General features: G+C 42.2%; 2 protein-coding genes and 1 long non-coding RNA gene across 53 annotated transcripts; 1 reads left to right on the forward strand and 2 right to left on the reverse strand.

Moving 5' to 3' along the window:
• Positions 1 to 200: 200 nt before the first annotated feature.
• LOC125714510 (uncharacterized) lies at positions 201 to 9,806 on the reverse strand. The gene is made up of 4 exons (XR_007383766.1): positions 9,127 to 9,806; positions 7,837 to 8,931; positions 2,277 to 2,452; positions 201 to 1,080 (listed from the first exon to the last, which is right to left on the reverse strand). It is a non-coding gene; the product is annotated as an uncharacterized LOC125714510 (long non-coding RNA).
• Positions 9,807 to 9,832: 26 nt separating this feature from the next.
• Positions 9,833 to 16,168, forward strand: LOC125714382 (beta-1,4-galactosyltransferase galt-1-like). Of its 50 annotated transcripts, none has more exons than XR_007383673.1 (4): positions 9,833 to 9,963; positions 13,372 to 15,852; positions 15,887 to 15,920; positions 16,021 to 16,168. XR_007383673.1 is itself a non-coding variant. In XM_048984930.1 (2 exons), exon 2 carries the CDS (start codon positions 13,447 to 13,449, stop codon positions 14,722 to 14,724), a length of 1,278 nt encoding a protein of 425 aa, XP_048840887.1. In that variant the 5' UTR covers positions 9,833 to 9,963; positions 13,372 to 13,446; the 3' UTR covers positions 14,725 to 16,168. The 50 variants fall into 50 exon arrangements, 1 of the variants encoding a protein (XP_048840887.1); XR_007383675.1 differs by having other exon boundaries at positions 13,372 to 15,744; positions 15,777 to 15,852; positions 15,887 to 16,168; XR_007383688.1 differs by having other exon boundaries at positions 13,372 to 15,744; positions 15,777 to 15,808; positions 15,911 to 16,168.
• Positions 16,169 to 16,222: 54 nt separating this feature from the next.
• On the reverse strand, positions 16,223 to 25,689 carry LOC125714319 (beta-1,4-galactosyltransferase galt-1-like). 2 transcript variants are annotated; one of them, XM_048984818.1, is made up of 2 exons: positions 24,819 to 25,689; positions 16,223 to 19,826 (listed from the first exon to the last, which is right to left on the reverse strand). In XM_048984818.1, the coding sequence occupies exon 2, from the start codon at positions 19,797 to 19,799 to the stop codon at positions 18,423 to 18,425; it is 1,377 nt and encodes a 458-aa protein (XP_048840775.1). In that variant the 5' UTR covers positions 19,800 to 19,826; positions 24,819 to 25,689; the 3' UTR covers positions 16,223 to 18,422. The 2 variants fall into 2 exon arrangements, with proteins under 2 accessions (XP_048840775.1, XP_048840782.1); XM_048984825.1 differs by lacking the exon at positions 24,819 to 25,689 and having other exon boundaries at positions 18,682 to 18,763; positions 18,858 to 19,987.
• Positions 25,690 to 26,260: the final 571 nt, after the last annotated feature.

The following is a 26,260-nucleotide window of genomic DNA, read 5'->3' on the forward strand; positions in this document are numbered from 1 at the left end:
ATGGGTGGTGAGCCCATTGGAAGGGGGACCCACTTGCCTTGTTCGGGCTGTGCCCGACCAGGCCCCATGGGTGTAGGCCTGGCCACCAGGCGCTCGCCATCGAGCCCCACCCCCAGGCCTGGCTCCAGGGGGGGGGCCCGGTGACCCGCGTCCGGGCAAGGGAAATCGTGGTTCCAAAATCTTCTTCTTCATAGGGGTTCTTCTGAGCCGCACTTTGTCTGGTTCCTCACCCAGGACCTGTTTGCCTTGGGTGACCCTACAAGGGGCATAAAGCCCCAGACAACATAGCTCCTGAGATCACTGGAACACGCAAACCCCTCCACCACGATAAGGTGTCGGCACCAGGAGAGGAGAGATTATTTCATTCATTTTTATTTATTTAACAATTTCAACAACATTCATTCAATTGTCCACTGTACAATCAACTGTCTTTTTACTGCCTAAATGTGTGTGTTAGTGTATTGTGCTACTGTGATCCTGCAATTTCCTTTGTCTGTCTTATCTATCAGCAGCATTGCCCAGTCCGAGATAATATGTAATGAGATTAAGTGCTTTGTATTATTAGCTTAAACTATTGCAAACAGGATTCCCCCTCCCATCTTCTCATATCTCTGTTCCCCATTACTTAGACAGCCTTCCTCCACAAGCCCCTGCTTCTCTTTCTGCTGCTACCAGATGTATCTTGTCTTTCTTGCTTTGACAATTCCCTCTAATTGTGCCCAGTCAGTGTGACCCAGGGTGTTCACTCCAGTATATTTTGACAAAAACAAATAGAATCTTCTTGCCTAAGGCCTAAAACAGAACAACAATGCCATAATGTACCCAAGCCCACCTAACTTTCAGTTTTCTTCCACATTCCCCTCTTTGAACACGTGAAAAACCCATTTTGTTCACAAAATATTAAACTTGGAGTCCATCTCGGAATCGTCCTTATCCCACTCGGAGTACTGATATCCATGGCTGAATTCACACAGGGAAGAAATAGAAGGTTGGTGCGGCAATCCAGATGTCCGCTGGCCACTGGTGCCGTCTAGTTCACACAAACATGGGTCCACATGTCACCTAGCACACGCCGAAAATCTGCAAGATAAGCCAACAGATCCCCATCCACTGTTTCCAAATGAACATGTTGGGACAAGGTGAACAGCAGCACAGGTCGCCTCAACGCTTCACAGAGGCCACGCCTCTCAAGTACAATAAGGCGAGTGGAAGAACATTCACCCAGGAAAGTCCAGTCTCCTGTCCAATTTTGGCCAACCTCAATTTCAATGTCAGATTTGCCCCCTCAACCACGCCCCCACTAGAGGAATGATGAGCACAGTAATATTTTAGATGAATGTGCAGCCAATGGGAAAACATTGACACAACCTCTGCTATAAAAAGGCAGATCTGTTGTCCGTAATGATCCTTCTGGGGATTCTTCACCGCAGGATCATCTCTTTGAGTAAATTATTTGCTACCGAGGCGGCATCCTGGCGTCGGCAAGGGAATGCCTCCACCCATCTAGAAAATAGGTCAATTATTGTTGTTTCAATGCGACCTACCAAGTGGTTCTTTACTATCCTGAGCCTCTCCCATTACTCATCTTCCCATTCTGCTCCTGACCTGTCCCCGTTTGAGTCACCTGGTGTGCTCACCTTTTGTCCTTCGTGTGTTCATAGGACTGACCCCTCCCGCTTCTGAAATCCCTGGACCTGTGACCTCGACTTCAAGTATTGCTTGTTGATTCAAGGTCTGTCTGCCCGGTCACTCTAATAAACTCATCTTTCCCTGCATAAGCTTCTGCGTATGACACTTGTATTGGCAAACATTTTGGAAATGGGACAATTACTAGTGAGTGTCTGTTTTATTTTCACTTATCATTCTCTCATGTACTTCATAAATTAGATTTTTTTTTAAATGTTGTGGCAGAGATACGTCTGGAACACACAGATGCCTGATAGAATTTTGGGACTGACGTTTCGGAAGGACAGTGAGCACGCCATCGCGAGACCACATACGAGCTATGCAAGGTCGGCAATACTGGGTACCGCAGCCCTCCGGCAACCTATGCTCCCTTTTAAAGAATGATTTAAAAGAACTGTTTGATCAGGATATTATCACACAAATCACCAATTGAATTACATGTTGTTTGAATCTCTCCCACTGCTTATTGTTTGCCCGTTTCTTCTCATAGAACTCAAGCTGGGAATGAGTTGGATGAGGAGAAAAATGGTATAAGCATAAGGGCATGTGTGTTTATTTGCAGGTGTAATAGGGAGTACGCACGTCTTTACCTTAATTTCCCTTTTGGGTCCATTGATCGGATCAGGATAAGTGGCGTCATCCGACGAGTCCGGAATATTCGGCTGGATTGAGGAAAAGTGTCTCGCCATTCCACTAATGGACTATCCCGCTCCTCCTCGTCTGTCCACTCAGCTTAATCCCATTGATCCCGGACCAGCCCCCAAATCTGTGGTAGAAATTTATGACACTCAGTAGGTGCTTCAGAGGATGACGTTGCTTTATTGGTGCCACCCCAGCCAACATAATGGTACACAAACAGTTTGTGCCCCCCCCCCTAGAACTGGCACTGACTCCAGGGTTTAAGTGATTCCATTAGTACTTTTTTGTGGTACACCCTGTTGCATGTGCACTACAGTACTTACAACATTCTGTAGTGATGGGATACATTACATCGACTCTTCGGAGCTCGTCTTGTCGAACTGAAGCACAGTGACGAGAGTCAGAGTGGGCTGGGAGTCGGCGCTTGCTGCGTTTACGCAAATCATGTGATCGATTACGTCCGATTCATCCTGAGTTGTCTGAGGGGTTTTATACTGTTGGATATTTGACATCTATATAAAAGAGAGGTGAAACCTTTGGGCGTCGTGGGGATCTTTTACGGTTGGAGAGATTGACTGCTATCACTAGATTTAGGCCTAACTAGGCCTAACACCTACTAGCATCCCTGCTGAGAGTTTCACGGGCCATTGTCCTCCTGCTTTTGTTGTGCAAACACACCCATTACCTGTGAGGCCTGGCACATTTGCATTTTTTTTACTCAGAGTAGCTAAAATCCAAGGCAGGCCAAACCTCTGTGTGTGACATGGAAACCTTCACAAAAGTCTGCCATATCTATACCAAATATCCCACACACTGACTGACCTGCAAATATGAAAGACACACATTCACAAAATATATGCAGACACAAGTCTGTTTTATTTATAAAAAATTGAGTGTTTCAAACTTTGCAGTGTTTGCAGACCCAGTGACCATCATCCCTGCATTTGGCGCAAGTGAATTTGTAACACTTTGCATAGGTAAACCTGCTGCAATTTCTGTTGCAGTTCTCCTGTACCTGACACTGAGTTGTCCATACAAGTCCTGGCACAGCAGCAGCCTTCCTCTCTGTCCCCATTGCCTTTTGTTGCATAAATCGGCAATGGAGTTCCTTGGCTAGAAGACTCAAAAAGAATCTTCTTTTGCCTTCCCACCCTGTACATGCCTTGTACAGAACGTAGGAATTTGCCACCACCAGGTCCAGCATGTTGTAAAATACAGCTACTGGCCACCTGCATGTTGCTGCTCTTACGGATTACATGCGCGCCATTTGGTCCAACACATTTACACCACACTATAACAGCAGAGAGAGAGAGAGTCATGAGTGTATTTGCTTTTTTTCTACCTTCTTTCTATATAGGCCTGTATAGTACATATCAGAAAACATTGTAGCACTGATGTAAAATTATACACACATTCACACACATGGGGAAGATGGTGGCACAGGAGGTAGTGCTCTCGTTCGGCAACTGGAGGGTTGCAGGTTCGAGCCCTGGTTCCTCCTGACCCCATCAAAGTGTCCTTGAGCAAGACACTGAACCCCAAATTGCTCCCGGTGAGCAGGTTGGCACCTTGCATGGCAGCCTCCGCCACCAGTGTGTGAATGAGTGTGTGGATGGGTGAATGTGAGGCATGAAATGTAAAGCGCTTTGAGTACTCGTAGGAGTAGAAAAGCGCTATATAAATGCAGTCCATTTACATACCTTCATGTGGTTATAGTCTGTTATCCTGTTGGGTTTCCTCTTTCTGCCGTCACAGATCGCCACATCTTGGTGCAAGGAACTCAGAACACATACAGTCTTGTTTTTTTAGGTGCATAAATTGTCAAGGAGACACTGCCACTTCTAAGCACTGACGTGGAGAATTCCTCTTGCTGTACAGTGTCCTTTGCAATTGGAGGAAGTTCATACCGAACTTTATTCCCTGTGCCCAGTAGTGTTGTTTTGCACTGAAGCAGTCTGTGTGACAGTGCCAGTGAGGTGAAGAAATTGTCCGTTGTGACATCCAGAAATGGCTCCATCAGACTCATGACCACGTTCTCTGCCAGCCTCTCCCTTTTCTGATGACTGGGGTCCTTTCCCAAGTTAGGGGACACGTTGCAGACGTATTTGATCTCCAAATCCGTGGCTATCCAGAACTTGATCCCAAATTTGTCCGGCTTGGATGCTATATACTGCATGGACAATGAACCTTGGTCGAGAACAGCTGTACATCTATGGTCATGTGTTCTCCTGGAGTGAAACTTTCAGCACAGTTCTTGGTGAAGGCTGGCAGAGAACGTGGTCATGAGTCTGATGGAGCCATTTCTGGATGACGGGAGAAATGTCACGATGGACAATTTCTTCACCTCACTGTCACTGTCACACAAACTGCTTCACTTTACTGGGCATGGTGAATAACGTTTGCCGTGAACTTCCTCCATTGGCAAAGGACACTGCACAGGGAGAGGAATTCTCCACGTCAGTGTTTAGAATGGTGCGCATGTATTCAGTACAAGCAGCAACAAGCAAGTGGCCAGTAGCTGTGTTTTACAACATGCTGGACTTGGTGGCAATGAATGCCTACGTTCTGTTCAAAGCATCTACAGGGTGGAAAGGAAAAAGAAGATTGTTTCTGATTCTTCTAGCCAAGGAACTCCATTGCCAAATACAGGGATGATGGTCACTGGGTTTTCAAACGCTGCAAACACAGACTTTGAAACAGATAGACACACTGTGTGGGACAGTAACCACTGAGACAAAAGGCAGAAAGATGACGAAGAGATGAACCTGGAACTGAGGCACGGATACATCAATTTTTCACACAAAAACAAAATTCACTTTTGGTGTTATAATTCAGTGATGGCCAATGAAAATGAAATGACATTTTATTCTGTATGTGTACGAGCATGTCAAAAATCATGGACCATGACTTCACTCAGCTTATGACATTTATATACAAACATGCATTGGAGACTGAAGTGTTAGCTTGTTTTCATTTTATTCATTTCATTCTATTAGCAACTTTCCATTCTATTTTCACTCAATTTTTTTATAAATAAAACAGACTTGTGTTTCCATATATTTTGTGAATGTGGGTCTTTCGTATTTGCAGGTCAGTCAGTCTGTGGGATATTTTGTATAGATATGGCAGACTTTTGTGAAGGTTTCCATGTCACACACAGAGGTTTAGCCTGCCTTGGAAAAAATAAATGCAAAAAAATGCAAATGTGCCAGGCTTCACAGGTAATGGGGTGTTTGCACAACAAAAGCAGGAGGAGGACGGAGCTGAAGAAAATCTGCGAAAATCACAGCAGGGGTGACAAACACCTTGGGACTCTCAGCAGAAAATAAAAACTAGGTAAATCTAGTGCTATACAGTTTGTATTACATACAACACCTTTTGATTCATTATGGAAAGTGTCTCTGGAAATGGCAAAAAGCGATCCTCAGATTATAACTACCGATAAGGTGAATGAATATTGATATGGCAAAATACGAAATTAGTTTATCCATCCATTTTCCAAACTACTTATCCTACTGGGTCACAGGGGGTCCGGAGCCTATCCCGGAAGCAATGGGCACGAGGCAGGGAACAACCCAGGATGGGGGGCCAGCCCATTGCAGGGCACACTTACCCACCATTCACTCACACATGCACACCTACGGACAAATTAGCAAGTCCGATCAGCCTCAGCATGTCTTTGGACTGTGGCGGAAAACCAGAGAAAGGCCCACGGCGACATGGGGAGAACATGCAAACTCAGCGGACAGGTAACCCAGGTGGAGACTTGAACCTGGGTTCCAGAGGCAACAGTGCTAACCACTGCACCACCATGCCACCCCCGTGGAGGCGTAGTAAACTTGAGAAATATTGGTCATTATAACAAGCAAATCATAGTCCACATTACTTGAGCTGAATAAGTACATTTACTAAAACTTTTCAAGGCAATCGGTTTGCATGCTTTTTTTAAGTAAAGTCAACTAATTGCATTTTACAGTGTCATGGGCTTGCCCGTAGTCTCTCCTTCCCTCTTTCTTTCTCTCTGCCTGTTCCTCTCCTGCCTACAGGGGGCGCTATGACATCAAGAAGCCCCTTTTGCTGGAAGGTCATAAAAGTCAGCAAGAGGAGTCTGAAAAGGGAGAGGAGAGATATTTTTGTGCTGGTCTTTTTGTTATCTCTCTGTGGGGCTGGGTACTATAGTGATATATTTTTTTCATTGTGATACTGCTTTTTCCGTTTGTGTGGTTCTGTTTGTCTACCACTGCTGGAAGGGGGTATGCGCCATTTTCTTTGGTTGCCTCCTTTGTACCTGTTTTGGTGTAGTCAGGAAGATAAGGGAGGGAAGCTGTAAGTGTTTTTACTTTATTTTGGTAGGTAAGTGTAGTGTGTGTTGGGTGGAGGCAGTTTGGGGTTTCTCTTTGTTATTTTGGCCGGCTTGCCCCTGGAGAGATGGCATGACCTTTTTTATATAATACATCTGTTGTATGATAGGTATGTGGAAGGCCAGGCACAATAAATATACCGCACTTGTTAAGACATAAGAATGGGCACGAGGCAGGGAACAACCCAGGATGGGGGGCCAGCCCATCGCAGGGCACGAGGCAGGGAACAACCCAGGATGGGGGGCCAGCCCATCGCAGGGCACGAGGCAGGGAACAACCCAGGATGGGGGGCCAGCCCATCGCAGGGCACGAGGCAGGGAACAACCCAGGATGGGGGGCTAGCCCATCACAGGGCACACTCACACACCATTCACTCACACATGCACACCTACGGGCAGTTTAGCAACTCCAAATAGCCTCAGCATGTCTTTGGACTGTGGGGGGAAACCGGAGTATCCGGAGGAAACCCCACAACGACACGGGGAGAACATGCAAACTCCACACACATGTGACCCAGGCGGACACTCGAACCCGGGTCCCAGAGGTGTGAGGCAACAGTGCTAACCACTGCACCACCATGCTGCCCCAAATTAGTTTATAATAATAATAATAATAATTATTATTATTATTAGTTCCTCTGCTTGTTCAATGGGCCAATTCTCTCCTTCCACGGGGAAGGCTGTGTTTCCATTACCTTGTTGTAAAACATCTGTCAAATGAATAAATGTAAATGATTATATTCGTATTAGGCCTATTTATTAGTATTGTACTGGCCAGGTTTGCACTGCTCCACACATCTGTCATATCCTCCTGACTACCAGGGAAAAAAATATTTTCAAATTACTTTTATTTTTCCTTTTTCCAATTGTTTGAAAGGCAATGAGCATACTGACAAGTTTTATTTTCACAATATGTTGTGTCCACCACACTGGACAACGGAAGTTAGTATATCCGAAAACGAACCATGAACACAACAAGGAAATTACAAAGAAAATATCAAGAATCAGTATGAACTTTGACTGGAACTAACACATCATTGTTAGTGTGGTGTTTGTATTTTGGAACTTTTATGTATTTCTTGTTTATGGGGTATGATATTTCAAGAAGCAGTTCCCCTTCTTTGAAACACAGAGAAAGATCTTACACTTACTGCACATCACGTATGTTTTGCTGTTACATCCAGATCTGCGACACCTGGATGCATGTGCTTCATCCACCATTTCTGGAAGATGGATGGCTCCATAGTGTCTCAGGGATGCATTCGGCTGAGGTTTCCACTTGACGTGGGGGAGTGTAGTCATCTTCACTCTCACTAGAGATTCCAGCTGGACCATGGGTAATCAGCTGCTCACCAAGTAGCAATTTGAATTCAAGAAACTTCAGTGGTTTCTTCCCTTGAAGCTGGCAATCATTCCTGTACTGAAGCCATGCACTGGCGATTGCCAAATCAAAAAAGTGCAAAATTACACGCACCGTCCACTTCCGAGTGCGAGTGGCCATCCTGTAGAAACTTAGCATTCGGTCGGCCATGTCTACTCCACCCATGTTGCTGTTGTACTCAGCCACTGCCAGTGGTCTTGACACCTGAACATACCTTTTGTCCTTCTTAGACCATCTATTGCATGTGTCTTGAGGCTCAATGCCAGAGGCAGAGGATGCCATGACCACTGGCTTATTGTCAAACCACTTAATGATAGCAAGTTCAGGAGGGCTTCGTCTGACCACCATCTCAGATGTCCCTCTTCCTTTCTTTTTGATGGCCTGGTCCCCTATAATGTTGCACTCCTTTGGAATTCTGTTCTTCATCAGAGTTCCAGTTCCTGTCAGCCCCTTCTCCACCAGGGTGTTCAAAAGGTCGACGGTCGTAAAGTACCGGTCAAAGAACAAGTGGGTTGCTCTGGGAATGGACTCAGTCAAATGAAGAACAGCTTGTGCTCCGATGCCCTGTCCTGCTGTGATTGGGAAGGTGGTCTTGCCTTGGTACACAACAAAATCTAAGACCACGACATTTGGTGTGGCCAAGACAAACACCTTCAATCCAGTTGGGTATGGTTTGCCCAGAACATACTAGCGAACTGGGCAGCGGCCAGTAAATGGAATCATTTGCTCGTCAATGGACAGTTTTTGTGCTCTTGGAAGACTCAAACATCCTTTCCTCACTTTTCCTCATCTGACAACTCAATATCTGAGTTTTCACCAACAATTTGCAGCAAAATTCTCTCTGCCTCTGAAAGGGACTCCCTTCCTGCTTATGATAAACAAAATTTTGGTGATAATTACAACTGTCCACTAAGGAGGACATTTTAATAAATGCTCACTTATCGTGGAAAAACATTCATACATTACAAAATTAATTAAAGTGTTTTTTAGAGATTCATGTAAAATAGAACAACAACATTTCAAGATAAAATTTTATCAATAAAAAAGATTAAGCACTTACTTTTCTTCTTTCCATAAAATGTCCTGGTGGTGATAGATGCCATTTTCTTAAAGGAGGAAGAGGAAGTTCCCAAAGCCCCACCCCTATAAATCTGGTATTATTTAAAAGTCTCGAATGTCCTCTTTAAAGCACAACAGGAGTTAATTAGGTAGCATGCAGGATATGAGAGATATTCAAGTTTACAAATGTCCTCTAGAGAGGACAAAATTGAACTGCTGGTAGTCTGGAGGTGTGGCAGTAAAACATTCTCAATGTGCTAAATATTTTCATTCATATATTTCATTTTCATTTCATTGACTGTCAAGCAAATACAAAAAAACTGAAAGGAACATAATACTTTATTCATTCGACGAAAAGGCACATGGATTTCAATCTCCAGATTGTTCGAATCGTTGCCGAAACCCACCAGGTGTCTCCTTATGTTTGAAAAAGGTTCGAAGACTCGAAACACGTTCCGGCAAAATATGAGGAACGCAGTAAACTACATGAAACTTCGTGGGCCCATCAACATTATGTCCTTCAAAAGAATTTGTAAAATTCACCTTTCTTTATTTTGTCAAAGGATTCGCCTTTTTCAGCAGTTACCGTTTAAATAACGTCAAACGCATGATCCATCTCTAAACAATAGGTCGGCCCCGTGTCAGATTACTTTCTGTTTCAAAACAATGCGTCCCGTGTCAGCCAGCTGTTCCTATGCCTCGCTGTCGTCCGCCCCAAGTCACCCACTGTTTCTAGATCAATGACTTTTTCGTACAGGCTTATGCAGAAGCGAAGTCTACTTCCTTTGTAACAGTCTTTAAGAATTCTGCTGAAAATCAAGCAATCGAATATCTGAAGGTGTGTATCTATTTTTTACCTATACCAACACCGCCGAGCGAATCTTTGTAATTTTTAGTCTAAATTAATAAAAATGCTGACGAGAATATAGCCAGACGTTTTTTTGTGACAATCACTAAAATAAAAACGTGATTTGAATATGTGTTTAAAACGCATTTTGTCCCCACTGCATGCTTATCTGATGAAAATGTGGACTGTTCTCGCTGCTGAATTGTATTTGCTACAAATACATACTTTTTGCGGAACTAAGAACAACTGAGCGGAGCATATAGCGCTAAATTGTGCTGAATGGTTGACGACAAGCACCGGCGCTAACTTGGAAGTTCTGCATAAGTACTGGGAAAACAGAAGTAGTGCAGGGAAAAATAAACAGATAGAATTACTGTTGTATTTCACTTACATTAAATGCTTTTTTGCGTGTGTCTCCATATTTCTTCATCAGAAAAATTTGTTCCAAAACTGAAGTACTTTTGTCTGGTGAAGAGAGAACTGGTGCTATCGATACTGTTGCAAATGAGTATCTAATCCAATAGTGATAGTATCAATTAGTATCTTAGCATCTATATACACTCGTGGCCAAAATTGTGGAAACACTTTAAATTTTTAGGGATTGCAGAACTTTATCCCACTTACTCGATTTGCTTATTTAATCATCAGATGTCTATTTGTTAAAATCATTTGATTGATTTTAAACATCCGCGTTCTGTTTTTGTTTTTCTGTTTTAAAATTAGAACGAAATAAAACAGGAAAAGAAAAAAATAGGCGACCTGTTTGTTTCCCCGTTTTTCTGTCGGTTGGGATGATCAGCAACCTCTGCTGGCCAAGCGGGGACATGTTTGGCCGACAATGGAGTCCAGACATCGGCGAGATAAAAATAAAATTACAGAAAATGCTGCTACTTTTGTCAATAAAGAACACTTAATTTTCATGGTTGATGTTATTTAATGAATTCTATTTATACTGAATTTTTTGGCTAAATCATAAAACACATTTCAATACACAGTTTATTCTTGTAATTTTAATATGATTTCTTGTCTTTTTTAAATCTCATTACTGGTTTTTTACACTGGTACATTCATTCAGTAGAAAAAAGAAATACAATGTCGCAGCATTAGTCCCAGTCATGAACTACGAGCTGATATTTGTGCCAATATGAATAGTGTATATTTGAATCTGCAGTTGCTGCATTTAAAATCTGAATTTATTAGTTTGAATCTGAATTCTTTGAAACTTGAAACTGCATTTATCCTACTTGGAAAATGTAACGCTCTATACTTACAAATCCACTTCTCCCAATTCAATTTAAGTTCTCACGATTCATTTTCAATTAATTGAGATGCACAATCCGGGTCCTTGAGGAAAAGTAATCGACCGCAGCTTCACAACGCAGCTCATTTCCACGTTTACGACAGTTCTGCAGGTTCGGGTAAAGTGGACGCGTGAGCCGCAAATGCGAGATTCAGAGGTTTGTCATTACAATAGGTTAGCGCAGCTGCACGAGTCATCATATACGTAATAAGAATTTTAATTTTAATCTTTATCGCACCACCACTTCTGACAGGTTGCCAGTACTCTGCTACTCTGAGACAAGCGTCACGCGAGAGTGGCAGGGCGGCGCGCGCAGTAACTACAGTGTTGTTGAGGCGCTTCTGTTGTTCCCAACACCCCCACCGCAGTTCTCACGGTCAACACAGTAGCGACACTTTTATTTCTCAACTTTGAGCACGGCTTATGCATCAGTTCTTTAATGCAACGACTGCAGATTCAAATATACACTCTTCATATTCAGTTTCTAGAGGCACAAATATCAGCCCATTATTAACAACTAATCACGCCCAAATCCATTCAGTTCTCCTAATCCTTAACTCTGTCCTTCCCCACGCCCACCCCTTTCCTGTCATTTTGAAATACAGGGAAAAAATATTAAATTTATTGGGAAAACTGTTTAAAAAAAAAAAAACTAAAATTCCAGTGCAATTTCAAAACAAACAGCACTGTACACTTTGCATATCAAATTGCTTTGTCATTTCCTATCAAGACCTTTTTACATACAGTGATCCCCCTCTACAAATTTACCAAACAGCAGTATGTGAGATTATAACATTATATTCCGATCCCGTTATGGCTGCTATTGTGAACATGTCCACATCTAGTCCTTTACACACATATTGCACGTATTGCGCTCTTGCACAACTTGCCTAATTTGCACAACATAACTTACTCACTTTACTTACCCTGTACTGTATATATGCACATTCAATCACATTCAGATATTATATGTAGATAGGTGTGGTGTAAAAATTACTGCCCCTCTCACCCTCATTGTGATCTGTCCTGTGTGTTGTTTGTGTTTCATGTTGCACTCATGGTTTAGGAGAACAATATTTCTCACTGTGTACTTTATTGTGTTTTGTTTCGGATGACAATAAAGCTCCACTTACTTATATTGCTGACATACACTCTGAGAAATGTACATTGTAAAAGTTGCCAACCTGTCACAGAGTATTACAGGAAAGGCAAATGACTGAAATGCTTGAAGTGGTTTAATTAAAAAAGGTTGAGATGAAGATTATGTTTAGAGCTTAAATTTACAATTAAGTATGGGCAATTATGGATATATCTGGTAATTTACTCATTTCAGTTTTTACTTTTCCTTGATGGATATTTAGTTTATAAGCAAGTTTGGAATATTACAAATAGTAGAAAAATGTAGAAGATTTTGCCTGCTGCTCGCCTGACCACCATGGGCTTCAGGGCCTGTAGTTATGCGGCCCGTCTTTGAAATCTCTCTCTCTCCCAATATCCATAGTTCTGATTGTCTTTCTACATTCAAATGTTGACTTAAACCTCATCATTTTAAAACTGCCTATTCACTTAAATTTTGCTACTTTATATTTATTTGATTTATGGTAATTTTGAATGTTTATATGCATAAGCATATACAGATGTAGAAGTATGCATGCATATTGCGTTGGTTGTGGTTTGTAAGGTGTAAATAAAATGCATTATTATTATTATTATTATTAATATTATTATTATTCATTTATCATTTTAAAAACATGTTTCATATGTACAAATTGCTCCAAATTTTTGTGGATGTGATTTTATAGAATGGAAATAGGAAAATACATATCTGTGGATAGTATTCTGGATCACAGAGCTTATTTATGGATTACATAAAATATAACACTGATTAATGAGCCAAAGCATTTTCTCGTATCTGCCTACAAAGATCACAGAAGCTGGAACCACGTGCATTATTAGCATTATGCAGAATAATGATCTGGCGGTATTTAATTAACCATATTAATCATTGTGCTCTTGAAACTGCCAAACATTAAATTTGCCTATAACGAGTATAAACAAAGTTTTTATGCATTTATATATATTTTTTTTTCTTTTTCCAGGTTTCCAAACCAGCAGTTCTTCATGGAGAAAACTTGTACAAGAATTTTTTTTTTTTGTCATTAATACTTGGAATTATGTGGATAGTCTATAAAGTTCCCTTAGGGGGGAATCTGACTGTATATCCACATTTATGGGGAAATATTTTACATCCAACAGCTGATCTGAGTAATCAGTCTGCAAAGAACTTGACTGAGCAAAATATAACGCCGATTAAGGACACAAAACATTTCCTGGTCTCTGCCTACAAAGATCACAGGATTGATGGAACCATTCGTATCATTAGCATATTTAGGAGGGATGATGTCAGAACACTTTATTGCATCATTGGTTGTGCTCAACATGGATATTTAGTTACAGCAGCAGAGGTTGACATACACAGTGATCATTTTGGGTTCCCTTACCAGACCACAGACCTGCTGTGTAAAACTGAACCAAAGTGTGATGCTACAAATGTCACCATCAGTAATTCTCCATACACCTCAGACATTCCAGATATGATCTTCCTTCCCATACGAAACAAAGAGAGGAAAGAGCACAACTTCAAACATAATTTCACTGTCTGCATCTCTACCCTTTTTGGATCTTATAACAATGTACTGCAGTTTGTGCAGACCATAGAAGTGTACAAGCTCCTGGGCATACAGAAGGTGGTCATCTATAACACCAGCTGTGGCCCAGACCTCGATAAGGTTCTGCAGTACTACAGGGAGGAGGGTACACTTGAAATCCACCAATGGCCAATAGATCGGTTTCTCAATCCCTCCAAAGGCTGGAACTTTAAAGAACATAAAGGTGACCTCCATTACTATGGGCAGTTAACTACTCTGAACGACTGTATCTACAGAAACATGTACAGATCCAAGTATCTTCTGCTGAACGACATTGATGAAATAATTATGCCTTATCAGCACGCTACACTGGAGCATCTCCTGGAGGACCTGCAAAGGCAAAACCCCACAGTAGGAGTCTTTGTTATCGAGAATCGTATCTTCCCCAAAACCATCTTTGATGATAAAGGCAGATTCAATTTAACACAGTGGAAAAACGTCCCAGGAATAAACATCATGGAACACATCTACCAGGAACCTGACAGGAAACATGTTTACAACCCCACCAAGATGATCATGAACCCCAGGCAAGTGGTGCAGACATCAGTGCATTCAGTGCTGAAGAATTATGGAGACACATTGAGAGTTCCAGCTGATGTGAGCAGAATGATACATGTCAAAGTTCCCTCTGGAACGAGTCTCGCCAAAGAACAACTGTATGTAGATACAAAGCTGTGGGAGTTTTCGAAGGACCTTGTGCCAAATGTTGACAGTGTGTTGAAAAAATCAGGGATCTTCAGGTGACAGATTGGGACTGCAAGTCCCGTTTTCCAGTAAGATGGGATGACGCTTGACTCCCAGATGGAAGCAAAGATGGCTTGGAATGCCAGGAGGACAGCCTTACCACCAGTCCGGAGAAGTTCACCTCGGATACCACAGATCCCTGCAGCCTTCCCTCCCCTCAGCTGATTCACCACCCGTGCAATTTCAGTGTGATTAGGTGGTTCACAGCTGATTGGAACCGTGGACCCAGAGATATCCAACATCCTAGCTAGAGGGTCAGCTTTAAACACCTGCTCAAAGTAGCCGGCCCAGCGCAGTGCAGCCAAGGAGTGATATCAGATGCCATCAGAAAGAGCCGGTCTGCTACAGCAATAGCTACTCCCTGAGTATGGCAGCCGTCAGACCGACCAGACCAAAAGTAGGTATGAAGTAGGTATAGCCACCTACAGAGATCTGGCCACTCCCCGGTCTGTGTACCTCAGAGTGCTGCCTGAAGCTCCCCCAACAGCAGAGGACAAGATGTTCCATGTGCCTACCTGGATGGGTCACCTCAAACTGGGTCCTGAGTGCCGCCATGCAGCAGGCGCGTGTTGAATAAATCAGGGGTCTTCAGCTGACAGTGTGTTGAATAAATCAGGGGTCTTCAGCTGACAGTGTGTTGAATAAATCAGGGATCTTCAGGTGACAGTGTGTTGAATAAATCAGGTATCTTCAGGTGACAGTGTGTTGAATAAATCAGGGATCTTCAGGTGACAGTGTGTTGAATAAATCAGGGGTCTTTAGCTGACAGTGTGTTGAATAAATCAGGGATCTTCAGGTGACTGTGTTGAATAAATCAGGGATCTTCAGGTGACAGTGTGTTGAATAAATCAGGTATCTTCAGGTGACAGTGTGTTGAATAAATCAGGGATCTTCAGGTGACTGTGTTGAATAAATCAGGTATCTTCAGGTGACAGTGTGTTAAATAAATCAGGGATCTTCAGGTGACAGTGTGTTGAATAAATCAGGGATCTTCAGCTGACAGTGTGTTGAATAAATCAGGTATCTTCAGGTGACTGTGTTGAATAAATCAGGGATCTTCAGGTGACTGTGTTGAATAAATCAGGTATCTTCAGGTGACAGTGTGTTAAATAAATCAGGGATCTTCAGGTGACAGTGTGTTGAATAAATCAGGGATCTTCAGCTGACAGTGTGTTGAATAAATCAGGGATCTTCAGGTGACTGTGTTGAATAAATCAGGTATCTTCAGGTGACAGTGTGTTAAATAAATCAGGGATCTTCAGCTGACAGTGTGTTGAATAAATCAGGGGTCTTTAGCTGACAGTGTGTTGAATAAATCAGGGGTCTTTAGCTGACAGTGTGTTGAATAAATCAGGGGTCTTTAGCTGAGGCTTTTAATTTCTACACATATTTTTGCTACAGATTTATTTTTGAAACTTACCGAAAGCCAAAACATATTGTTCAGATCTGATAAATTGCTTCTTAAGGAAGACATTCAATTACAATTAATACAATAAAAGGAAAAAAATAAAGAAAATGCACTTCTTGTGTTTTCTCTTTTGCTGGCGTGTTTTCGAATTTGTTGGTGTTTTGACCTTCAGGGCTTCCGTAAATGAATGAATGAATGAATGAATTACAGTTTTTCTCAGTTGGTTTGGCTCATTTCTTGAAACAGAAATTACATTCTTAAAACTATAACATCATTCTGCCAAACAGTTTTACAGTTCTGCACAACATTACAGCTCACTAGTAAAAGCTCATATCTCTCCCAAAACAGTTTACCCATGTGCCAAAACTAAATTCAACCATCCCCTACACTGATCCCCTGTGATGTCCTCGCACGCAGCATCCATTGCATGGAGCAGGGACCTCTGGTCTTGAGCCTGATGTTCATATTCTGTACCTCCAAGCGGAAAAAAACTCCTCAATCGGATTGAGGAAAGGAGAGTGTGGTGGTAGTAGCTCCATTAGCATCCTTGGATGGGTAGTGAACCAGCCCCTGATGAGCGGTGGAAATTCACATTGGCCCACTGGCCAATGATGTTACGACCACGTCTGCGGCCCTTGGCCAGGTTGAAACCAGCCTCATCGACAAACACCAGGACGTGAGGTGTTTCATTCCCTTCTAATGACATTATTCTCTACAATAGTGAAAAAAATCAAATCAGTCATATAGAGGAGTCATACACAACAGTAACAGAAAATTACATTGGATTGTTCTATATTCTCCACAAGTTCAATATAGCCTACTACTGGCCACTGCTCCAGTGGTTCCAAACCTGGGGTACAGGCCTATGCAGAGGCACTGCAGGGAGGATTTGACACAAAGAGGAGGGAGAAATACTGTTTTCTGTTGCAGTTTTTAGGCAAAATACTGTCGTTAGATAAAGCTAGATTCTGAAGGTAAAGAGGATACTGAAAACCAAAAAAACCTCATGGCAAAGAACTCTGAGGATCTGAGAAAAATAATTGTTCCTCTACATAAAGATGTCCAAGGCTGAAAGAAGCCTGCCAGCACCCTGAAACTGAGCTGCAGCACGGTGGCCAAGACCATGCAGCGGTGTAACAGGGCAGGTTCCACTCAGAACAGGCCTCGCCATGGTCGACCAAAGGAGCTGAGTGAACATGCTCAGCATCATATCCAGAGGGTCTTTTGAAAATAAATATATGAGTTCTGCCAGCATTGCTGCAGAGGTTGAAGGGGTGGGGGGGTCAGCCTGTCAGTGCTCAGACCACACACCGCACACTGCAACAAATTGGTCTGCATGGCTGTCGTCCCAGGAAGAAGCATCTTCTAAAGATGATGCACAAGAAGCCCGCAAACAGTTTGCTGAAGACAAGCAGACTAAGGACACGGGTTCCTGGAACCATGTCCTGTGGCCTGATGAGACTAAGATAAAGTTCTTTGGTTCAGATGGTGTCAAGCGTGTGTGACGTCAAGCAGGTGAGGAGTACAAAGATATGCATGGTGGTGGGAGTGTCATGGTTTGGGGCTGCATGAGTGCTGCGGGCACTGGGGAGCTGCAGTTCATTGAGGGATCGATGAATGCCAACATGTACTGTGACATACTGAAGCAGAGCATGATCCCCTCCCTTTGGAAACTGGGCCGCAGGGCAGTATTCCAACATGATACCGAGCCCAAACACACCTCCAAGACGACCACTGCTTTGCTAAAGAAACTGAGGGTAAAGGTGCTGGACTGGCCAAGCATGTCTCCAGACCTGAACCCTATTGAGCATCTGTAGGGCATCCTCACATGGAAGGTGGAGGAACGCAAGGTCTCTAACATCCACCAGCTCCTTGATGTCATCATGGAGGAGAGGAAGAGGATTCCATTGGCAACCTGTGAAGCTCCAGTGACCTTCATGCCCAAGACAGTTAAGGCAGTTCTGGAAAATAATGGTGGCCACACAAAATATTGACACTTTGGGCACAATTTGGGCATTTTCACTTAGGGGGGTACTTACTTTTGTTGCCAGTGGTTTAGACATTGATGGCTGTGTGTTTACTTATTTTGAGGGGACAGCAAATTTACACTGTTATACAAGCTGTATACTGACTTCTTTACATTGTATCAAAGTGTCATATCTTCATTTTTGTCCCATGAAAAGATATAATAAAATATTTACAAAAATGTGAGGGGTGTACTCACTTTTGTGAGATATTGTATATATGTTATGTTTCTATTTTCAGCTGAAAATCCTCTGATGGATTCTAGTTACACACATAAGATGCAATTTATAACTGAAGTAAAATGCTTCAGTGAGAGACCCCTGATTTTTTTCAACACATTGTCAACATTTGGCACAAGGTCCTTCGAAAACTCCCACAGCTTTGTATCGACATACAGTTGTTCTTTGGTGAGACTCGTTTGAAAGGGAACTTTGACATGTATCATTCTGCTCACATCAGCTGGAACCCTCAATGTATCTCCGTAATTCTTCAGCACTGAATGCACTGATGTCTGCACCACTTGCCTGGGGTTTATGATCATCTTGGGGGGGTTGAAAGCATCTTTCTTGACAGGTTCCCGGTAGATGTGTTCCATGATGTTTATTCCTGGGACGTTTTTCCACTGTGTTAAATTGAATCTGCCTTTATTATCAAAGACGGTTTTGGGGAAGATACGATTCTCGATAACAAAGACTCCTACTGTGGGGTTTTGCCTTTGCAGGTCCTCCAGGAGAAGCTCCAGTGTAGCGTGCTGATAAGGCATAATTATTTCATCAATGTCGTTCAGCAGAAGATACTTGGATCTGTACATGTTTCTGTAGATACAGTCGTTCAGAGTAGTTAACTGCCCATAGTAATGTAGGTCACCTTTGTCCCTTTGGAATTTCCAGCCTTTGGAGGGATTGAGGAACTGATCTATTGGCCATTGGTGGATTTCAAGTGTACCCTCCTCCCTGTAGTACTGCAGAACCTTATCGAGGTCTGGACCACAGCTGGTGTTATAGATGACCACCTTCTGTATGCCCAGGAGCTTGTACACTTCTATGGTCTGCACAAACTGCAGTACGTTGTTATAACCTCCATAAAGGGTAGAGATGCAGACAGTGAAGTTGTGTTTGAAGTTGTGCTCTTTCCTCTCTCTGTTTCGTATGGGAAGGAAGATCATATCTGGAATGTCTGAGGTGTATCTATTAATACTGATGGTGACATTTGTAGCATCACACTTTGGGTCAGTTTTACACAGCAGGTCTGTGGTCTGGTAAGGGAACCCAAAATGATCACGGTGTATGTCGACCTCTGCTGCTGTAATAAAATATCCATGTTGAGCACAACCAATGATACAATACAGTCTTCTGACATCATCCCTCCTAAATATGCTAATGATACGAATGGTTCCATCAATCCTGTGATCTTTGTAGGCAGAGACCAGGAAATGCTTTGTGTCCTTAATCGGCGTTATATTTTGCTCAGTCAAGTTCTTTACATGCTGATTACTCAGATCAGCTGTTGGATGTAAAATATTTCCCCATAAATGTGTATATATAGTCAGATTTCGCCCTAAGGCTATGTTATGGATTATCCACATCACTGCAAAAAGTATTAATGACAAAAAAAAATATTTTGTAAAACACGTTTTCTCCATGAAGATGAAATTGGCTGTTCAGTATATCTGGAGAAGGAAAACACAGAAAATTATAAATGCATAATATCTTAACTGATCATACCCATTATAGGTTAATTTAAGATGTCTGGAAGAGCACAGAAGCAGCACCCATTAATAGGGTGAGCAAAATATGCTGAGATCATCATTCTTCATAATGCTAATATAGTCAGATTCCCCCCTAAGGGAACTTTATAGACTATCCTATAGATTATACACATAATTCCAAGAAGTATTAATAACAAAAATAAACCTTTTCTTGAACAGATTTTCGCCATGAAGTTGCAACTGCTGGTTTGGAAACCTGGAGAGAGATACAAAAATATATAAATGCATAAATACCTTAACTGTTTATACTAGTTATAGGCAAATTGAACATGTTTGGCAGTTTCAAGAGCACAGAAGTGACATTGATTAATAGGGTGCACTAAATACTTATTCCTCTAAATGCTGATAATGCAATAACCCATGAAACAAAATACATTCTGTGCCACAAAAAGGATTATTTAATGACAAAATCAAGCAATGTGTCATTTTGCTCATTGAAAGGTAAAGTGCAATTACATTTTGTCCACAAAAACATGAAGACGTGCACAGAATTGATAGCACCTTGCATTTCATGGACAGAAGGCTGAATGTATCTGATTACCTGAGTAAAAAGGTCATTCCAATCACAAAATGCATGTTGTCCACTAAATAACTACATTTTTTGGAGCCACAAAATGCATTTCGTAATTTTTGTTCAAGATTTGTTCAAAATTTGTTCAAGAAAAGGTTTATTTTTGTCATTAATACTTCTTGGAATTATGTGTATAATCTATAGGATAGTCTATAAAGTTCCCTTGACTATATTAGCATTATGAAGAATGATGATCTCAGCATATTTTGCTCACCCTATTAATGGATGTTGCTTCTGTGCAACTCTGCCCAGTTGATTCTCAGATTTGCCAGGGGTGTGTTCTTGCTCCTACTCTGTTTAGTGCTTGCAGATTTACTGATCTTGGCTTTCCTGATGGTGGCATGATTCTGTGAGTGTGGTTCGGCTCATAGGATCTTTGGATAACTGTGTCCGTACAAGTGTCCGGCTGAAGTATGCAACTCTGTGCTCCCCTTTGGGTCCCACCTGTGACAGCACAGCGCCTAGTCCCACGCTACTAGCGTCCGTGTCCAAGATGAAGGGGAGACATGTACTTGGATACGCCAGCACAGGGGCATCGGCGAATGCTGCGCAAAGCTGGTTGAAAGCTGCAGCACAGGCATCAGTCTACACAAAACCACTTCCCTTCTCTGTAAGACAGTGCAGCGGTTTCACAATGCTGGCGCAGTCTTTAACAAAGAGTCAGGAAATGATGTACCTCTTTCCCGTTACATGGGGTAGGCCTCGCACCACTGCCCTCTTTTCGGACCTTCCCCACTGACGACATGGCCCAGGTAGCACGTTCAGCGCTGGGGAAGGGAGTACTTTAGACGTAACCCTGCCTACCAGATCGCAGAGAACACAATCCTTAGGTTCCTGACACGTCAGTTAGGTCAACTGCACGTCAGTTGTTTGGATAGCCAGTTGGCGCAGCTTCACTGGTACCAGGTAGCACAAAATGGATCCTGTGTCTGCCAAGGCTCGGCAGGGTGTTTATGCTACCAGGCAGTTAAGGTACAGACCCATAACCTTGCCAAGCCGGCCCACTCTAGGTGCAGTTGTTGGGCTTAGACTGCCTGGTGTTTTCCTGTTGTTGTTCGGGGTGAGAGCGTGGTGCTGGGGCAGGGCAGTCATAAAGAAAGTGCCCAAGCTCTCCGCAGTGGTAACAGGGGGCAGCTGCTGGGGGGCGGGGTCTCCACCGTGACTCTGCAAAGGTCGCATGCATGCGCTGGTCCTCCTTGCTGTCTCAGCCCTCGGGCACACAGATGCAGCTTCTGCGGCTTGATGTTGCTGACAGGGACAGGATTTCCACAGCCCTTTCTGCCTTCGCTAGGGCCTCAGTGAGCATGGCCGGCATCTACAATTGGATGTGCTGGCGCAGATGCCTCAGTGTTAGTGTCTGAATAAAGGCTTGCCATGCCAGCTCTTCCTGTGCGGAACCGGGAAGTCCGGGTAACTCCTCCATATGAGGATGTGGAGGTTCACAGCAAATGCCCCCAGGGTCTCTCCATCCCGCCTTCACCGGTTCGCGAGCTCAGTCCTCTCTGCCTCCACGGACCGCTGCTGGCCGAACCGCAGCCCCAGCACCACCTCCAGGGCAGCGACATTTTGCTGCTCACCGGGGGCCAAGCTCAGGAGAGCCTGGAGTGCATCCCCCTCCAGCATCAAGGCTAGGTGCACCGCCATCTCTTCTTCGCTCCGGCCATTGTGCCAGGTGGCTGGGCACACTTGGACCAGGTAAGTGTCCAGGGGCGTCTTCCCTCCATAGTGCAGGAGCTTCTCCGCAGGTCTTGCGCTCTCTTGTGTCAGCGCACTTGCTTCTGCTCACTCTGCTGGCAGGCGGAGTGGGTGGGTTGCGCTGGCACCATCAGGTTTCCCCGGGAAGGCACGCTGCTCGGTTCCCGGGGTCTTCATATGCTCTTCAGGCGCTCCCTACCATGGCCGCTGTAAACCTTTCTCAAAATATTTGAGATGATTCCAATAATGAATGTGATGATTCCAATTCCACTTCTGACACCATTGTAATGGGTCAGTGAACCATGCTTGCAATAATTAGCCAGCAGAGTCACTTCATGGTACAATCACCAGGTGGAGTTTATTACACCTGTACCACTTCAACCAACACACTCGCACTGCCCACCGTGTGTATTAGGAGTAAGTGGGGTGACAAGCACCGTGGGCAGCGCCAGTGCAAACACATACACATACATACACAGACACTACATACAACGATGATCACTAGTCACTACATGACATAGCACACAATACATTTATAACAACATCAGTAATTACTGGAACTATTTACAAATCTGGCATCAGTCCAACATGCCGTGCTGCCCACCGGTACCGCTGCGCTACACTATTTAGAGTTTTGTTCTAGATTTGGCAATATTTGTACAACAAATGAATATCAAAAGTTGTGTGGTGCTATTCCAGAAGGCCTTCTTTTGTTAATTAAATGTAATTCTGGTGGAGTAAAAGAATTTAGCAATGACAGAATTGTATTATCTATTCAGTGGATTAATATTTTGGATAAAAAAATGTACTAACAATTTTATAAGACAATTATTGGTTCGTAATACCTGTTCTGCGGTAATGTATAGATGGATCGTTTACCCAAATAGGAATTGGTGTTCAATCTGGGCTTATAAATATCTGCTTAACAACAAAGTTACGGAAATGCTGTATAACACACAGCTGATATCCAAGTACTGGTACTCTGTCTAAGTTTATTGATGTTAGTGATGCCTGTGTATTTTGTAAACATTATACCAAGTCCGTTGAGCATTTATTTTTAATGTGGTTTTGTACTTTTTTCAATTTAAAGAGAAGAATTGGAAAAGAAATCCCTATTCAACTGTGTTATATTTTACTAATTTCGATTAAATCCAATATTGAAATCCAACAGAGATTAGCGTTTTCTAGTTAATCTCTTGATAATATTGGGTAGAGTTTCTATATTCATAAAAGAAAATATTCCAGAAAGATACCGTTATTTATGTCTTTTATACATTCTAATCTTTGTCCTTACTCTTCTGCATTGACAAATATAAAGCTTCGGCACAACAAAAAACTTGGTAACTTTGGTAAGGCTTTTCAAGTTTACTTAAATTATTTGTTCTTTTTGTCTTTTTTTCATACTACTTCTTTAAACACTCGTGCTACTTGTATTTGTATGAAGCTTCATGACTGTGATATGCCATGCCCGTATGCGCAATTCCATAAATAAAAAAGACAAGCTCAGCTGCGTGAGGTAACGGGATTGTTCGCTAAGAATTGTGGGAGTTGAAGTTGATGTATACACTCGGGGAAATAATTTTAATCGCACGAGAGACGTAATGCATGTTCTATTGTGCTGACAGCAATTAATTTATTTCGCCGATGTCATACGTCTGTTAAAAAGCTAAATACCATGCGCTACATCAACTATCACACGTAAAATAAGTTAGAAGATATTTTGCTGTAGGGTAGCTAAAATAATGTCCTTTGAAACTGGTATTTTTTCCATTATGACCCATCGAAAAACAATACATGCTCTGTTATATTTACAGCAATTTATTTTGTCAATGTCAAAACATCTGTTAGAAAGCTAAATACCATCTGATACAACTTATATCCCGAGGTAGAAATTTTTTTATTGTATTTTTTTTATCCCGTCTGAAACTGGCACTTGTTCCCATTAGTACCCGTTCTTTTGACTAGAGTTTTTACACCATATAGTGTTGCAGAAATAATGCATGTCATTTTAAGAACTATAAATGAATTACATCTATTTAATGCGGCACAGACCTTGCAAATAAGAAACTGCCGAATAAGAAACTTCAGCCTCGTTTTTTAACTGTTGCATTTGATAAATAATTTTAGTTTCGTTTGATTTGATCCATCGGACATACGGTTGTTACTTTTAAGAGGTGGATATTGATAAATTGGGACAGATTTACTTTCTCTTTCACTTTGAAAACGTTATCCGAATTATAAATATTAAAACACAAAAGTATTATCGAAAGCTCAAGAACCACAGAATATACTACAGAGACGTAAACAAATAAGGTATCTAACATATAACTGTCACCAATATTTACCCCCGTCTGGCAACGATCTAATTTTTTGCCCGCGTCCTGATGATCAAAACGGGACACAGCATTTTATACAGAAAGATAATCCAGCTAGAATGACCATCATACACTGGTACGGCTGTGTAAACCATCAGGCGAAAACATACTTTCAGTGGGAATGCCATTTCTGATGAAGGGCGCATTTAGCATCTGTGAACAGTTACGCAAATATAACTGTACGCAGGACTAAGACTAAATAAAAATTCGCTCGGCGGTGTTGGGATATAAGTAATAAACAGTGATACACACCTTCAGACATTCGATTACTTGCATATCAGTAGAATTCTTGAAGATTTATAATTATTACTAACACGGGATGTACGGTATAAAAACACTTTCTCGAAGCGCTTCGGGGAAAAAAAGGCAACTGCATTAGTAAGTAACAGATGTGCGAGCAGTGAGTTACTTAAGGTTCAGGGATAACCAGAGCCAGGGTCGTAGGGGGCTTGAAATTCCCAATGTTGGCTTAATGTGTCTATTCCCCCCTCCCCTACCCAAACCTATTCAAACGATCTTTTTCATCGGAGTAAATGCTAGTTGTTTTGTAATGTCGTACTACGACACATCACCAATGTGGAAATGAAACGTAATGACCAGGGAGGCGGAACTGTACTATATCAAAATGGATCACGGGGTCTGACGGTTTTCAACGTTAACTGCTGAAAATGTCTGTTCTTCTGACAAAAACGAGGAATGCAGATATTAGAGCTTCTTTTGAAGTAAAAAAAATCGATTGTAGGTACTTTACCAAACAATAATCCTGCACAACTAAGCGGGCCAAAACTAGCCAAAATAACAAACCAACCAAGACTAGCTATTCAGAGTGGAACTACATTACCTCAAAACACAAAACAAATAAACAAGTTAACAGAAATCGCCCTCACTCCCAAACTAACCAAAAACAGGAGAAAAGCACACTCAAACAAAAATGGCACCCACCTCCCTACCAGGCTCCCAAAAGGGGTTAATTACAACAAAGAAAGAAAGAGGAAATAAACATTGCTTATAGCACACCCCACTCTAAACCAGGCCAAATAACCTCAACCACCAACAACAACAACAACAACAACAACAACAACAACAACAACAACAACAACAACAACAACAACAACAACAACAACAACAGAGGTTTGACTCTCTGTCAGGGGCAGGAGCGGCCAGGCTTTTATCTCCAACCTCAGTGTCTCTCAGCCAATCAAAATTGGTCTTGTTAACAAGCAGGTCTCCACCCCCTGGTTTTCTTCATTGCCTGTTTCTAGAAGAGAGTAGAAAACTGACATCACAAGCAACCTACAATGCAGCATCCATGCATGTACACAACATCTTGATACCAGGATAATTAAGGATGTCTTAGGAGATAACACCTTATTAATATTATCATTTTTTATTCAGACATTCTTGTACCATCCTCCACCCATCACGGACAAAATGTACAGCATTCGAGTAGTAATGCATGAAATTAATTTTAAAAATCTAATGTTTTCCTACTAGTAAAATGTCTTTTTTTTGGGAATCCACCCATGTAATCAGTTTTTTGTTTTTCATTTTTATATCATTAATCTCGAAATATGAATTTGACACGTTATTTGTCTCATTGTACAAAGTCTACTAATTCACTTCAGACTTTCAAATAAAGTTACATTTATATGATTGTTCCACAAAACAACACTGTTATTCAACATTAATTTATG

The sequence above is a fragment of the Brienomyrus brachyistius genome, chromosome 2, assembly GCF_023856365.1.
Source record: "Brienomyrus brachyistius isolate T26 chromosome 2, BBRACH_0.4, whole genome shotgun sequence".
Lineage (NCBI taxonomy): Eukaryota > Metazoa > Chordata > Actinopteri > Osteoglossiformes > Mormyridae > Brienomyrus > Brienomyrus brachyistius.

Excerpts from the sequence above, each read along its gene's own strand:
- LOC125714382 (XM_048984930.1), top strand. The coding sequence starts at position 13,447 with ATGTGGATAGTCTATAAAGTTCCCTTAGGGGGGAATCTGACTGTATAT.
- LOC125714319 (XM_048984818.1), bottom strand. The coding sequence starts at position 19,799 with ATGGAGAAAACGTGTTTTACAAAATATTTTTTTTTGTCATTAATACTT.